Source organism: Triturus cristatus, chromosome 8 (assembly GCF_964204655.1).
Source record: "Triturus cristatus chromosome 8, aTriCri1.1, whole genome shotgun sequence".
Classification (NCBI taxonomy): Eukaryota; Metazoa; Chordata; class Amphibia; order Caudata; family Salamandridae; genus Triturus; species Triturus cristatus.
This window is the reverse complement of record NC_140591.1, coordinates 1,677,192,189-1,677,208,442: the sequence shown is the minus strand read 5'-3', so window position 1 is coordinate 1,677,208,442 and position 16,254 is coordinate 1,677,192,189. Positions and strand designations below refer to the sequence as shown.

Here is a 16,254-nt window from a genome sequence, read left to right as displayed (position 1 = left end):
CATCTCTCCGGAGCTCTTTGACACATGCTTGAACTTCCGTACGAAGGGATTCTGTTTTGAGCTCTTGCATGAACAGCGCCATGAAGGATTGCGTGACCGGCTCGGCAGACTTTCCAGCTCCCGACGACGCAGCGCCCGTCGGTGCTGCACCTGGCTTGCTCCATAGGTCTATAACTGTGACGTCCTTGGGGGCCGCCGGTGGCTCCTTCCCCCAACTTAGTGCGAGTCATATTTCAAAAGCACTGTTAGTTAGTCTCGCAATGTGCCGGAGAGATGGCCGATCCGCCTCCAATCACTCGTCTAGAGCAGCGCTCGGACTCCCCGGCCACAGGCCCCGAAAACGTCAGGAAGGCCGCAGCAGACAATCCAGAAGACCAGGGCGCCGTGCTCCAGAGGGCCCGCAAAGGACAGCACCACAAAGACAAAGCTAAAGTAACCAGGCACCCCGCAGCCAGAGAAAGTGTGGCAAGCCTCCAGCCCACCGCACAGCTCAGAGCCTCCGGGCACTCATGTCCCCCAGGAGTGCCTCCAACGCAGCTAGCCCCACACCTCCGATAGTTCTAGCCTTTCGGGGAGGGTGCAGAGAAGGCGCAGCCGCACACAATGGATCACAACCGCATTCACAGTCTACCAGGGGTGCTGCGCCGGGGTGCCCAGCAGCGCAAGAATCCAGGTCGCGCCACCGCCCCAGCAGGACAGGATAGCAGGGCAGGGGGACGTCACCACCAGAGGGAGCTCCACGCCCTGGTGGGGGCCGGAGGCAGCTGACATCTCAGGTGGCGGAAGGCTAAAAAAAAAAAAAGGGGGGCCCCCAGCAGTGTTCTCAATGCCTCCTCCCATCCGCAAGTCTGACTATGCTTCGGGGCAACCCCGCCACCGCTTGGCCAGCATAGATCGCGCAAGACCCGACGGGGGGTCAGCAGGCACGGTCCCTCCAAGTCCACACCCCCGGGGGGCTCACTGCCAGCAGCTGTTCGACGCTATCCAACTGGCAGGAGGCTCACGCAGTGTAATGCCGGCCACCGTCTATCTCCCCAATGCCAGCGCTGTCCCCTGTTACCACCAATAGAACGTGCCAGCAGCTCCGCAGGTCCAGGCCCCCTCCTGCTTTCTCCCGCTCGGCTGCAAAGCAGGCAACGAACCGGTGCTCCACTGTACTTAAAATGGCGGCCGCCTCCTGCGGGATGGGCCTCCACCTGTCAGCACAATCCGCTCCTCCCGCCGTAGCCGCAGAAGCAGCAAAGGCTCCCAGGGCCCAGTCTGCCCCACGCCAGCAGCTCGCTCCCCAGCCTCAGTTCCTGGACGTCCACGGGTGAGTGCAGGGCCCCGGTAGATTCGCAGATAGGCCGCCGTGACAGCACGCAGCGGTGGCGCAGAGATTCTCCACTAGTGATGCCAGAATCGAGGATAGCAAGGAGCAATGGCGGCCGGCTGGGGCCCAGGCCCCCAGAACCCCCTTAAGTCTCCAGCGCCTGCTCTCCCCAGTCGCCGCCTCCGGATAGATGCAGGCGCGCAGGGACCCCCAGCCGGCCCAGAGTAGCAGTCTCAGGCCCAGGGTCTGCGTGTTTCCTCGTGCCAGGAGGGCATAGGCTAGTCTAAGCCTTACAGGGTGTGGAAAGTGTGGCAAGCGGATGGCAGTTCGCTGGGGCCCAGGCAAGCAGGATGCCGCTCCTCGAGTTGTGCTCCCCACGATTGCCTCATCCACAAAGCCGCCACAGGGTCGGGCCTCTCCGCAAGGCCCCACTCGCCCAGGCCGAGGCAAAGCGCTCCAAGGTCGCAAAATGGCGGCGGGCTCCCTTCCGTCTGCACCCCTGCTCTCCAACCAGGCGGCATTGCTAAGGGTCCACGGCCCAGGTCCCTCTCCGCTTCACAGCCTCCTCCCAGCGCCGTCCCTCCGGCCCGCGATGAAGCCCCGGCGCCCCCAGGGACCTCCGGCTTACCCAACCTGGGTGGGGGAAAATGGCGGTCATCTCTCCCCGCCTGGTGCTCTGGGGTCCCGCAACCAGGACAGAACGGAGTCGGCGGCAGCAGGGGCTCTCCAGAGTGAAGTCCCACCTTCGGCAGGCAGCGCGGGCTCTCCCCCGTCGTCCCGGGCGCCGCCAGATACAGGGAGTGCGGAGCCGGAGCAGTCAAGATGGCGGGCAGCTCGGCAGACTCCGGGCCCTCCGAGCTCCGCGACACAGGATTCCACTTCTGGCCACTCCGGGCGATCTCCGAGCCCTCAGTCAGCGGCCCCAGGCAGTCCGCCCTCCATACGCGTCCAGCCCAGGCTCTTCTGGAGCCGTTACACCACTTTTGAGGCTAAAGATGTCGGCGGCGGCCCAGAGCACAAACGGCGCGCGTCTCACTCCATTAGCAGCGAGACCACGCCCCCCCAACCAATGTTTTAAAAAAACATTTTTAAAGAAGTGGGCAGAGCGGCCCCCCTCCCAGCCCATTTTTGGCCCCGGGGACCCAATACCCCGAGGCTTGGGCATTTTTGAAACAAAAAATGGTTTCCATTTTGAGGGAGGGAGGCCGCATGCTGATTGCGGCCCCGGTGACCCTATCCTCCGGGGCATGGCCAGGTTTAAAGAACCCGTGGGTGGAGCCTGAAGGTCCCCACGGTCCCGACTAGCTCCCGCCTCCTGCGGGGACCAGCATTGCTTTTTATCCCGAGAGAGCTGCTAACCTGCAGCTCCCTGGGGGTAAAAAACGCCAAGTGTACTCACTTTGAACAAGTGAGAGCAAAGTGCTCTCGTTTGTTCAAAGCGAGTACACTGTTTGCTATGGGATGGCGGGAGGAGTGCTCCAGCCATCCCATAGCAAACTGCAATGTCCCGGGGGTGGGCACACCAGGACATTACTGGAACTAGCCCTGTGGGCTGATTTTATTTCCTTTAATGCTTTTTGGGGCCCTGAGAAGGCCTAGGGGTCAGGGTGTTTCTGCCCTGCCCCCTTTTCTTTTTTGTATAAAAAATGTTTTACTTTTTTCCTTCTGGCTCGGTTGAAGTCATAAAACGGCTGATAACACTTCCTGGTTTCAAGTGTTGGCAGCCAATCAGATCTCAGGCTTCACATTGGGAGGGTTCAGCCAATCAGATCTCACAATCCTGAAATATGGATATCTGTTAATGTTTAAAGTTCTCACAAACGACTGAACGTATTTACACCATTTAAAGCAAAGAGTGCACTCTGGACCAAGAGCTACCTTTCTGCCAAATTTGGTGTAATGCCGTTCAGCAGTTTGGGCTGTAGCTGCGACAAAAGTTTCCTATGGAATTAACATGGAGAAAACGCATTTTGGGTCCCCCCTTTTTTCTCGGCCCCCGCTTGACGAATCACCCTGAAACTTTAAAGGCAGGTGCTGACCGGAGTGCCCCATTAATTTAGAAAATTTAAAAAACCGCGCCAAAGATATTGGTAAATCAAAAAAACGCTTTTTGAATAGAAACAAGGTCTTAAATAGAATACCTACTGGCGACCGCCAGTAAGGGTTATCAATGGATATGGCGGCTGCCATATTATTGCTAAGACTTCCATTGAACTCACATCAATACTATCGGATTCACCCAAGGTGACCTCCCACCAACCCCAAGTCAGAGAAATGTGGTCAGGCAGGTCCTGCAACCCTTGCTTATCGAGTAACAAGTCACATGTGGGGTCCCCCATAAATCACAGGCAAACACGCACACAGGGAAAACCCTGATCAATTCCACAGATAGATATTGGCATCACAAAAATGTCCGAGGTAATTGGCCCCAATAAAACCTCTTTTGACAAAGGCTTGCGTTCCTCAGAAATACCATAAAGCTAGATACCACATGTAGATAGGAACACTCAAAAAATCAGAACACGACATGCACACCACACATAGCGATCACAAGCTCCTCACACAAGACATCTGAACACAGACACACTGGCCCACATTAGCTCTCCCCGAGGTCGAGAGCCATCTGTGTCCTTATCAGATACTCTTTTGGAATGTAGAGAACATTTTATTGTACCTCACAAACTGTATATATTGATCTCAAAATGTTGTACATCGGGAGATTCTGAGCAGACGCATTCTGTCCAGGCTCTCCTGGCCACAGCGTTTAATTAAACCAACTTGTTCCTGTTTTGCCAAACACCTCTTGTCTTTTCATTTATTTAAGGTACATTCATATCCGAGCACCACACTGCTCAAAACTGAGATGCTACTCCAGAAGCTGTAGAACTATAGATGGGTAAATGTCAAGAATGAGTCGGATTTGTAGAGTGCGGCTAATCACCCGTTAGGGTATCTAGGCGCTATCCATGGGAATGGGGAGATTACGTGATTTGCCAAGAATACCAGAATGTTGAGCCGACACCAAGACTCAAACCTGGATCCCCAGCTCCAAAGTTGGCAGCTCTGGCCGTTGTGCTACATCCTCTCATGTGGCTTCTGAAACCACATCAAAGCTTGAGCTGCCCATCATGCCACTCGAAACCCTGAGGTGAAGAATACTTTGTTATTGACACATTCCCATTAGCGCTTCCATGTTGTAAACGCAACTCAGAAATCAGTCCCATGGTTCGGCTGATCCCAGGAACCATCTGTGCGGGTGTGGAACAGCATGGAGGAACCGTGCACAGCATGGCCTCTCTTCCTTTAAACACCACTCTCATACTGTGGATATACAGAGTCCTGGGTGAGGTAGGGTGAGGGTAATGGTAAGCAACTACCTCCCCAAGAGACATCTGTGCAGGTGTGGACATCATGGAGGAACCGTGCACAGCACAGCCCCTCCTGCTTCAAACACCACCATCAAGCGGAGGCTGAAGGATCCTTTATACCTGCTGTTCTTCCTAGCCTCCCCTCCCCCCATTCTCTACCCCTCCCTCCATCAGCCCCTTCATCTTGTAAACGGGATGCATAAACATTCTCTGCTCACTCCCTCAGGGACCGAAAGGGTGAAGAAGGCAGACTGCCTTTGGCCAATCCACCGTGAATGTACAGGGTCCTGGGTGAGGTAGGGTAGAGGGTTAGCAACTCCCTCCCCAAGAGACATCTGTGCAGGTGTGGACATCATGGAGGAACCCTGCACAGCACAGCCCCTCCTGCTTCAAATACCACCTTCAAGCTGAGGCTGGAGAGTCCTTTATACCTGCTGTTCTTCCTAGCCTCCCCTCCCCCCATTCTCTACCTCTCCCTCCATCAGCCCCTTCTTCTTTTAAACGGGATGCAAAAACATTCTCTGCTCGCTCCCTCAGTGGCCGAAAGGGTGAAGAAGGCAGACTGCCTTTGGCCAATCCACCGTGAATGTACAGGGTCCCGGATGAGGTAGGGTAGAGGGTAAGCAACTCCCTCCCTAAGAGACATCTGTGCAGGTTTCACATTGGTGATGGAACACCAGTGAAAACCCAGATTTTGTCCGCACAACAAAGTTCTCTGTGGTAAAGTATGACATCCGGTAAATGACAGTTTAGCCCACCCTCTGTGGTAAACGGGAGGTCATGTGTGTCCTGTGTCAGGCATGTACCCCTGGGCGGTCAGCCAGCATACCTTCTCTTCCAGGACATCTTCTGAGGAGCGAAGCGTGCTGTGAGATGTGTGATCTTGTCGCACTGCACCCATCTCACGGGATGCAGTCAGGTGACCTTCCGAGACATCACCCTCCTCCTCCTCGGGTCCTGAACCGAGCTCTTTTGTGCTCACTGAGCAAGCATGGCTTTCGTGGTCCCCCTCGTCCGCCATAAAAGCAAAATGGCTTTTAAATGAGCTTTGCAGCAAAGGTGCCAAGATATCTAGAAAGAGCCAAGAGAAAAATATGAGAAAAAGCACCAAAAAGAAAAGCCCTGACAAACAGGGCGCCGAATGAACTCTGGCAGAAGAGGGGTTCATGGCGCCAAACCAAATCCATTTACAACTCGCGTAATACAGAGCAAACTGACTGACTTTTAATCCATAACACACCATCAGCAGCAGATTTTGGAGACAGCATTTCTCTTGGTTTTTGTCTGCACACTTGTAGTGTTAAAATACAAATACACTTGAACATTCTGCGAGCATTCATCATTTATGTCACCTTTCCACCAGAAGTAAAGTTACAACTTTAAAACATATTGTATCATTTCATTTCAGTGCACATCTTTCTTCCTGTGTGTATCACGTTGAAAGGAAGCTTTGGATAATACGCAATAAAAACATTTACTTGTGACGACACCCCGTGCACTCTTCACCCTGGAACAGATTCATCTTGTTAGAGAAGGAAAAGATACCACAGATCAGCAATGCCCGGCAGAGGAACCTGAAGTCACAATACGTGTCTGTCTTAGAGAGAGAGAGACAGATGCGTGCGCATAGTGCCAATATCGGCAACACTCCCCATCCCTCCCACAGCAATATCCTGGAGAAATAATCAGACAAGACACATTCTTAGTGGAGAAAATTGCTGCAGATTTATTTGCATAACAGATATGCCAACATGGTGGGTTATCTTACGGGCGATCCCAGGGCAGGCAGCCCCTCACCGCCTGCCCACCTGAAGAGATAAATGACACCGTGGCCCTAGCCAACTGGTGTTTTCCAGATTTGGGGGAGGGGATAGCCCCTCCCTCCGGTGGACCGCCAGTCCACCCCCTTACTCATGCCCCCCAGAAAGGGGACGGAGCGTTGCAGGCAACCCCCGGTTGCTCAGGTCCACAACCGCCCGTGGGACTAACAGGGCGCCGTCGCTCCTCCAGGGTCCAACGCGAGGACCTCCCTGGGGATATTTGGTCTTTGCACTCTTGTGGTGCTCGTGCAGAGGGTACCCCTCTGTACCTTACAGCCTCTGGATCGCCCTGTAACTCCGCCACAGCACTGGGTGTGGCCACAGTCACCCCAGGGCCCCGCACCAAGGTAGGCCTCTTCACCTCCATCTTGCAGATTCCAGGGCCTCTCCCAGGTCGAGCAAAACAAGTTTATGCCCACTCTGGCAGGTGCGCCCCATCCTCTTTCAAACTCCCAGTAGACTTAGCATGCAGCACGCCCTGCTTGATGGACAAAACATCCCCGTTCATCGAATCTGCGCCCGGCACTGTAAACTCTCCGGCGTGAGGAAACCCCAGCAACCTCGACCGAACCCCTCGCCACACTCCCAGTGGGGTTATCTCTGCCCATCATAACACCCATGCCCTCCATAGGTTGCCCGACTTATACCAGGAGGATTTCATTACTGGCCGCAGTGCCATCCTACCTGGGAAAGTAGAATCATGCCTCCCCAGTGTATGGCCAAACTGTTGGGAGAGGAGACACCTCCCCCCCACCCCCCCCACCCAGACCGTGCCGCAGCTTCTACAGCAGGCTGTTCCAGCGCATGCCTGGGACCCCCAACCAAATTATCACAGTAGAATGCCGCAGTTTCTCCAGCAAGCAATTCTAGCGCATGCCTGGGCCCCTCAACCAAATAAGTCTTTGGTGGAAACCCATGCCTCCAATTCTAGAATTCCGCCCATCTCGTCAATCACAGGACGCACGGACAGCCCTTCACCCAGACCTTTGATCCTGGCAAAATAAAAGCATGCTAGGTTGCTAACACCCTTTATTGAACGCTGCACCCAATATAAACAACTACTCCAGCTGGCACATAGTTGCACAATAACACTGCACCTAATCAAACCTCTGGTGCCTCACAGTGTGCCTTTGGAATACTCCAAGTTTGCCTGCACATGATACCTTAAGCTGTCTTCCGGGCACTGCCCAGGGTGGCTGCGGACGGCTGTACATTTTAAAACCTTGGGGTTCCCATTGTCCCACCTGCCTGATGTGCTCCGCTGCTGGTTGCCCTTAGCTAGCTTCAAAGATCACGCGGTTCCTGGCACTGTACCCATCTGCCCTTGCACCTGACCCCCGTGTTCTGCTTCATATGGCCTGACAAACTAGTGCAACCCGCCAGACTGTTAAAATTAGCGATGTAGCCCCTAAGCCGGGGGTTGTTAGAGGCATCCTGGTGTGTCAAACAGGGGCCATGCTTTGGCTAGTGGGCACCTGGAGAAAATCATACGCACAACTAGCCTGCCCTTTATTTTCCAAATGCCTGAAGTTCCCCCCCCCCTCCTCCTCCCCCCGTCTGACAGCGATCTATCGCTGCTACGTCACCCTCCTTCTGACCCAACCCAGGCATGAGTGGCCCTATGCCAAACCTCTGTTAGTGTATACCAGGAAGCCGGCAAGGGGATGGTGAGAACAGGGGGACAGACTGAACAGACTCCAATCCCCATCCTACTAAGGGTTATGACTGATGATGCGTAGGTGACTGGTGCACACCCTGGTTATGATAAGGGACGATCCCGTTAACTGGCCACAGGTTGGCCCATCCCCCGGATGTTGCTACAACTGTATTGAAACAATGGTGCAACATGGTCCAGTACCCATGGGAAATAGTCTTTTGTGCCTCCCCAAGTCAATCCCTGCCTGGTTGATCCTGTTCAAAATCTTGAAGTACTACATGGTAATTGGGATGATCGTTGGATAGACCCAACCGGGAGTGATCCTGTGAAATGAGGTAGGGACCACCACCACCCCGCAGGTGAATCTGTCTAGGTTTTCTTTGCCTAGACCCCGCCTATGCCCTTAGAGATCACCATTAACAACCTGCAAGTGGCCAGGGGGCAGGCACCCAGTGGGACCTGCCAGTCCTACCCTTCATCTCCTTGAATGCACAATATTTGTGATGTTGTGCAGGTGTCGAGGAATCCTTACTCATAGTTGTGCATAGCACACGCAGCACAATCGTAATTTTGGCTGGATACTTAATAAAATCTGTTAATTGCAATGCAACTTACTGGTACCAATTTTATCCCACTCAAAGAGCGAAAGATTGAGCTAGCGACTTATGCACTAACCTTACAGATGGGGTTTGCAGCAGGCACATACTTTCCTAACAAGATACTCTCGGGGGTATCTTTGACCTGAGGATAACACCTCGATCCCTATGCCAAATGCCAGAACACAATAGGAAGTGCACTAGCATTCAAATCGGTGACCAATGGATTATGCACAGTGCTTTGCAGCAGAACATGACCCATCTCATAACTACAAACCTTGGAAGCAAACATTTGATGGTTACCCACAGATTCTTGCCGTGCACACCTTAACACTCTGAGCTCCCTTACTAAAAGAAGCATTTGTCGAACAGATACTGCTGGTAAGGTAGCATAGAGATTTCACGTTCCTAGTGTGGAAGTCTGTAGACCGATTGGGACGGGAAAGCATCCCCCGATAATGCACTTAGATTGGAGGCAGCTATAATGTCCCTTAAGAGACAGAAAATCAAGTGGCATTTAACTGGGCATATGAAGTACAGCAAAATTAAAGAACCTCTTTTAGATACCATACATAAACTAAAATACAGGAACAGTTTGAAAGACCCTTCCCCCCGTCACACGGTCTCAAAGGCCAGACGTAAAATGTGAGTTGGACACGATGATGCCAACTGATTGATATAACCAATCCTGTAGAAAGATAGCCAGCTGAGTCCTAAGAGGGTCCCTAGGGGCAGCTCAGCGCAGTGCATCCGGGGAAGGGTACAATCGGTTATACCCAACTCTGAGGGAGCGGGAATGGATAATGGAAAAGGGTATGTCAGAAATTAGGCCAATGGTCCCTTCAAAACTACACGAAGTATAGATTAAATAAAGTATATTCGTCTAAGTACCAGTCACCCCCTTCTGGCTGACACGAGGTGGAGCGAGAGGACGATTAGACTATCATGGCATTGGATTAAAAATATGTAAGCTGCAATATTTTCCTGGCTTACACTGCCACACCGTTCGGGCTCTTTGTCCTGTATCCCTCTACTTCATCAAACCAACGTGGTAACCACTGAGCCCCAGAAACTCTAGTTAAGACCAACCAGCTGAAGTCGTAGTCGAGGTAACTTCCGCCTTGTTTGTTGAGAGTTTGGCCCCAAGGAGTATATGACTCCCCCTCCCTGCCATTCCCATGCCGACTACCGCCATGGGCCCAGGCCATGAGTGTTCCTCTATATAGTGAAAAGGCCCATCGATATGTGACCTTCAAACTTGCTAGAAGCTGACTTAAATGACACCAAGTCATCCCCCAGGAAGCTCACATTTATTGCAAAAATGGGTATCCCTTACATTCAAGAGCAGCCAACTAAAACGGCGTGTAGGGGAATACCCACAGAGCTGCGACTAACATAGCATTAAAGCCCCGCTCAACCGTGCAATAATAACTGAACTAGCAAGTTAGTGCGAGAAGTTGGCCTGATATATGCTGTCCACTAGTTATAGTGGGCACCTTGTATCAGTCCAAACAACCCCTTATTGGTTACAGGTTAAAAGACAACCTTTATTGAAAGCTATCCTAGTGGTAGCTATGGAGAGCAGCCTTCAGGCTAAGTCTTGAAGGAATGTAAAGCAGCTTGTTTTACCAGTCTATAATCTCTCGAGTCACTAAATGAAAGATATTCACACCAGGTATATGTATTTATTACTAAACACACCCTCCTAGTCTCTTTATGAAACTAGAAGTCATAACACATAAGTTACACTTCAATAATCACAGTAAAATAGCACAAATACACGTCAGGCCCTAGAGGCGAGCCAAACCATATACTAAAATAGTGGTATAAAAACCACAACTTAACTAGACAATACCTAGAGTCTATAGAATCGCTGGGATCCCCAAGGAAGTGACACAGGGGACCTACGGGGGCCGTGTGCAGTGTGTGAACACAGCCGCAAGCTCCCATTAGCTTCTATGGGGAAAGTCGTGGTTAGATTTTTAAAGATTAGGGACACTTAGAAATGAGTCAGGACCAAACCTTTTTGGACTTAGGAAGTTCTAGGGCTAGCACCCACGGGAGCACCGGAGTACTCGTGTGTTACCTCACCCAGGGAAGCCGGGTGCATAGGTGTCTTTTGGTGTCGGGTCGCGTCGTCTATTTCAATGGGAGCTGGCGAAGAAGTGCTGCTACCGTGAAGATGCGAAGTATCCGAAGAGATCCAAGCCTGGATCACAGATGAGAGAAGCTGAAAGCAGAGGGGACAGAGTCTGGGTCACTTGCCAGTGACCAGGAAGGTGATGAGCAGATGCCCACCGATGTCGGGTGATTTCAGGTGAAGGAGGTGAAGTTTGACTCTTCAGCCACGAGGACCAGGAGGCGTCGAGGACAACCAAGAGCTGGATTCGAGCTGTCCCACAAAGGATGTCGAGTGCTGCAGTGTCGGTGCCCGGATTGGACACAACAAGCCTTGGCAACAGCAACCCACGCAGAAGCGAGAAAGAGGCTTCTTTGCAGACCAGCAAGGTCTGTGGGACTCACCACTTGGATGGGAGTCAGGGCACGTCTGGAGCAACCAGGAAAGCCCAAGGAAATACAAAGTTACCCCCTCAGGGACCCACCAGTCAACGGACCTGGGATCGCGAAGGGACCTCGAGACGAAACACAAAATGATGGCCCACGGGTCACTCGGAATGACCAGGCCGACAATCTTCGGTGGATTCAGTGCTCGAGGTGGTGGCTACAAGTTAGCCCAAGTACGACTTCAAGAGATGTCAGGAAGTTAATGCACTTGCAGAAATGCACGGTGACCAGGCGTTCTGGTTCCACACTACTACACACCAGCGTCCTTCATGTGTGGCGGTGAATCCTGCAGGGGCAGAAGCCTGGGGCGAACCGGAGGTGGTGCAACTCGATCTCCACTGACTAAGTAGGGGAATTTTTGGCCCCTGTTGTGGAGGCAGTCCCCCTGTTGGGGAGCGGTCTACTCTGCGTGTGCATCCAGTGCTGCCTCCTGCACAAGGGCTGACGAAGGCCTCGACATGAGGGGAGACTAGGTCCGGCCTGGGCTCAGCAAAGGTAACCAAGATGTCGGGGGGGGGGGGCAGGGGCCCCAAAGCACTCAGCAGAATAAACTCGACAAGGGTGCTGTCCCGGAGCCCACCGCCCGGGGGGGACCAACCTATGAACCGGAGGGAGGTGTCCCTGAACTCACCCTGAAGGACGTTATGGAGGCCATAGCAGGGGTGCGCACTCCATGGTACAACGCTCAGATGCTATTACGGTGGAAATGACCTAGATCAGGGTGGACCTCACCATAACGCACGACAAGGTCAAACAACTGGAGGTTACTGCAAAGAGCCTAGTGGATGATGTTTCGCAATTCCAAAACGAGTTCCGGACCCTCCACACCTTCTGGAAATTCGCCAAAGATAAACTGGACGATTACGAAGGGCGCTCCCGTCGCAACAACGTACGCATTCTTGGGGTTCCGGAGAAATCAGAAGGGCAGACTCCTGACCTGTTTGTGGAGGACCTTTTGCTTAATCCCCTAACTCCGAAGGGCCTTTCGAAGTTCTTCGTGGTAGAAATGGCCCACAGAGTGCCGGGAGGGCGTCCCAAACCCAGAGCACCCCCTCGTCCAATACTTGCGAGACTCCTGAATTTCCGAGATCGGGACATAATTCTGCAACATGCTAGAAGCTCACAGCCTCTTAAATATGAGAACTCTACTATCTCCTTTTTCCCAGATTTCACACAAGCTGTGCAGAAACAGCGACGGTCATTCCTGGAAGTAAAAAAAGACACTCCGAGACCGAGGGCTGAAATATGCTATGCTCTTCCCCGTGCGGTTGCGGGTCGAAGCAAATGGTAAGGCATGGATTTTTGACCATCCAGAGGTGGCGGCCGACTGGCTGGAGTGCTGGCGGGACGCCAAAGAACACAACGCACGCTGATAACCGACCTTCTGGTAACATTGACAGGCATGGACCCCATCTCGGACTGACCTCTTCTTGAGACTCCGATACACAGTGACTGCTCAGGGCCCGGGCCTCGCCGGTCATACGTCTGTAAGGGTCTGTACCCGCAGGGTCCAATAACTTTCTTTTTGGATTTTTTGCCTAGGGGGTCCCTCTGTGGACTTGTTTTCTGATCTTTTCCTCCCTGGGTTCAGGGGGTGGGTGGAGGGTCGGGGGGTTGGAGTTCGCTTCCCCACTTTAATTCATACTTGTTTGGGGCGACAGGCACTCTGCACGTTTTGTTTGTTGGGCTGAGATATGCTCAGGGTGCAAGGGTGCAAGGGGGCTGGGAGGGGGGCTTTGGATCGAGGGTTGGGGTGTGTAAGGTTGTTTTTTGGCACCACTTATTTGTATGGCAGTGGGATATGGATCCATTTTTCACACCTCATTATGGGAACGCCCTGGGATAGGAGCCTCACTGGGATAGGAGCCTCACATTAGTCAGTTTGAACGTTAACGGACTGGGACACAAGATAAAGCGTACCGTATTAAACGGCATTCCCCAGATGTGGTCCTCCTTCAGGAATCGCACCTGGTGGGTAACACGTGGAAAGCCCTGAACGGATGTGGATACAGGCTCCTTGCACACTCAGGCTTCACCAGTGGGTCTCGAGGAGTGGGCATTATGACTAAAAACACATTCCCCTTTTCTGTGGCGTCAATACCCGCGGATGACCGTGGGAGACATATAGCGATCGCAGGGCAATGGGAGGGAAGGGCACTCACCCTGGTGTTGGTGTATGTTCCGCTGGGACTGCATACTCAATCGTTTAGGGATCTGGGCGCATTGCTCCTCTCCCTCCTGGAGGGCCTGCTGCTGGTGGGAGGCGACTTTAACGCTGTGTCCTCTGGTGCATTGGACCGTCATCCCCCCTGGGTGACGGGCCCTCTTGTAGTTGGCTCTCCGACTTTACTGAGGCGTTCGGCCTGTCGGATGCCAGGAGGGCATTTCAACCTGGAGTCTTGCAATACACCTTTTTCCTCTGGCGCCCACCATAGCTCCTCCCACATTGATTATTTGCTCTTACCTGCCTCCCAGTTAACACACTTACGCGAGATCCGTCACCTTGCCCGTGGCATTTCCGACCACTCCCCTCTATGGGCGAGACTAGTGCTGGGGGACAAGCGGACCGACACAGTTGCACCCATCAACCCTTGGTATTTACGAGACCCACTGGTCCGCACTGACCTACAAAAGACGATTGACTGTTACTTCCAGGAGAACCTGGGCTCAGTGGATTTCTCTCAGACACTCTGGGAAGCTTTCAAGTCTGATGTGTGAGGGCCGGCCCTATCTCGCATAGCCGGATTTAGGAAGGAGAACTTTAAAGAGCTTGAGGCAGTGGAGCGAGACATTCTACAGCTGGAGTCAGATGTAGGGAGAGGGGACAACCCAGAGGCCGGGCATCTACTGCGGTTGAAGACGGACGAGTATAAAGCTATCGCTACTGATCGTGCTGGGTCCTGGGGGAGGGAGATAGACAGCAGAGTGTATGAGTGGGGGAACAAAGCCGGGAAACTTATTGCCTGGCTGGACAAAAAGGAAAGTGCCAACCGGCTTGTGCCTCAGCTCACTGCTGACTTGAGCGTGACGAAAATAGACCCAGTTCATATAGCCAATGAGTTTGCCTCACATTACATCACAGTATATCAGACGCAATCGTCCCTTACCGAGTCAGACTCTGCTGACCACCTAAGAGACATCAAACTCCCGACTCTTTCCGAGGACGATCAGGGCTACCTGGATAGTGACATAATCAATGACGAGATTGGACAGGCAATCAGGGCCCTCAGACCGGGTAAAGTGACTTGGCCCAATGGATAGCCCAATGAGCTCTACAAATTGCGTCCAGACAGGCTGCCCCCACACTTGGGAGCTATGTTTGAGGAAAGTAGGAGCGTGGGGGAGTTACCACCTGACCAGCGGCTTGCATCAATAGTGGTCATCCCCAAAGAAGGCAAGCTGAGGGACAGATGCGCATCTTACAGGCCCATCTCCCTAATCAATGCGGAGCTGAAAATCCTATCTAAACTTCTGGCCACCCATCTATCGCGAGTGATTGAGGCCCTAGTTCACCCAGATCAGTCAGGCTTTATGCCTCATCGCAACATTGCGCAAAGTTTAAGGCGAGTCCATGGTGTGATAGAGCGGGCCAACACAGTCCAGGAAGATGCAGTACTCCTGTCTTTAGATGCCTCTATGGCATTTGATACGATCGAATGGCCTTACCTCTTAGCAGAACTCTCCAAATTTGGATTTGGGCTGCAGTTCATATCATGGGTCAGGCTCCTCTATTCTGCTCCTCTCGTGCAGGTGGTGGTCAACAACAAACGTTCCGATCGATTTGCCCTCAGTCGAGGGACTAGACAGGGGTGCCCATTATCTCCCCCGCTCTTCGCTCTGTCCTTGGAGCCTCTGGCTGCATGGATTCAGTGCGACTCGTCCATACGGGATCTGCGGGGGTCGGCGGAGTGGGAGGACCGCTTCTCACTCTATGCGGACGACATCCTCCTCTACCTAGCCTACCCCAAGAAGTCCCTCAAATGTGTCTTGGACATCTTTATGTCCTTTGGCAGATTCTCGGGCTACTCAATTAATTGAAAGAAATCACTCCTGTATACTTTGGCCGGGGAGCCTCCTTCTCTCCCGGGGGATTGTCCGATACAGGTGCTATCCGATGGTTTCCGATACTTGGGGATCTTTGTCACCACTGACTCTGGGCTCTGTTATGAGAGAAATCTGCTCTCGCCTCTGCTATGGGATGTTGCCAGCTGGAGAGCGCTCCCTCTCTCGATGCTCGGTAAAGCCACTCTATTTAAAATTATGTCCCTGCCCAGCTTCCTCTATGCCCTGCAGAACTATCCCGTCCCAGCGAGATATTTTAAAGAGGTCGAGGACCTACAGAGGCAGCTGCAATGGGATGGGAGGCCGAGAATAGCACTCCACAAACTCACCCCTAACTGGTCTGACGGCAGCATCAGCCTCCTTGACATTTAAAAAATATTCTTAGGCGGCCAATTTAGCCGCCGTCAACCAGGGCACGTATAGGGCTGTTAGACCCGGGTTATGCCACGGACAGGTGGCTGCTGCTGGACTGGATGAACAAAAGAGCCCTCTATGCTAATCCCAAGAAACTCCGCATGACTCGGCCCACCTCCCATTTGGTCCAGGAATGGCAAGCAGTCAACAAAAGTTTAGGGTGGGACCGTAGACTGACGCTTGTGACCCTCTTATGGGATTTGGATCAACTAGGTAGTCTTCACTCCTGTAAAGGTTTCGACAAATGGGACCTTATTGGTATTTCCCAGGTGGGCGACCTTTGGGTGAGGGGTGGCATGCTCAGTTTTGATCAGTTGCAACAACAACACGAGCTCACGTACTCGGAGTTCTTCCGTTATCTACAGATACGACATGCACTGCCATTGATAAGGATTCCCCCCTCCCCGACACCTCCCCCTTAGAAGATAGATTATTGGATGGGCTACTAACATAAAAGGCA

General features: G+C 52.8%; 1 protein-coding gene across 2 annotated transcripts in view; it reads right to left on the bottom strand.

Annotated features, from left to right (window-relative positions):
* The window catches only part of LOC146808571 (E3 ubiquitin-protein ligase TRIM39-like), a 124,744-nt gene that overhangs the window by 94,694 nt on the left and 13,796 nt on the right, over positions 1 to 16,254 (bottom strand). For both annotated transcript variants that reach the window (XM_085623593.1, XM_085623594.1), the window contains exon 2: positions 5,510 to 5,751. In XM_085623593.1, the coding sequence (XP_085479719.1) occupies positions 5,510 to 5,701 (192 nt within the window). In that variant the 5' untranslated portion in view covers positions 5,702 to 5,751. The remainder of the gene's footprint in view (positions 1 to 5,509; positions 5,752 to 16,254) is intronic.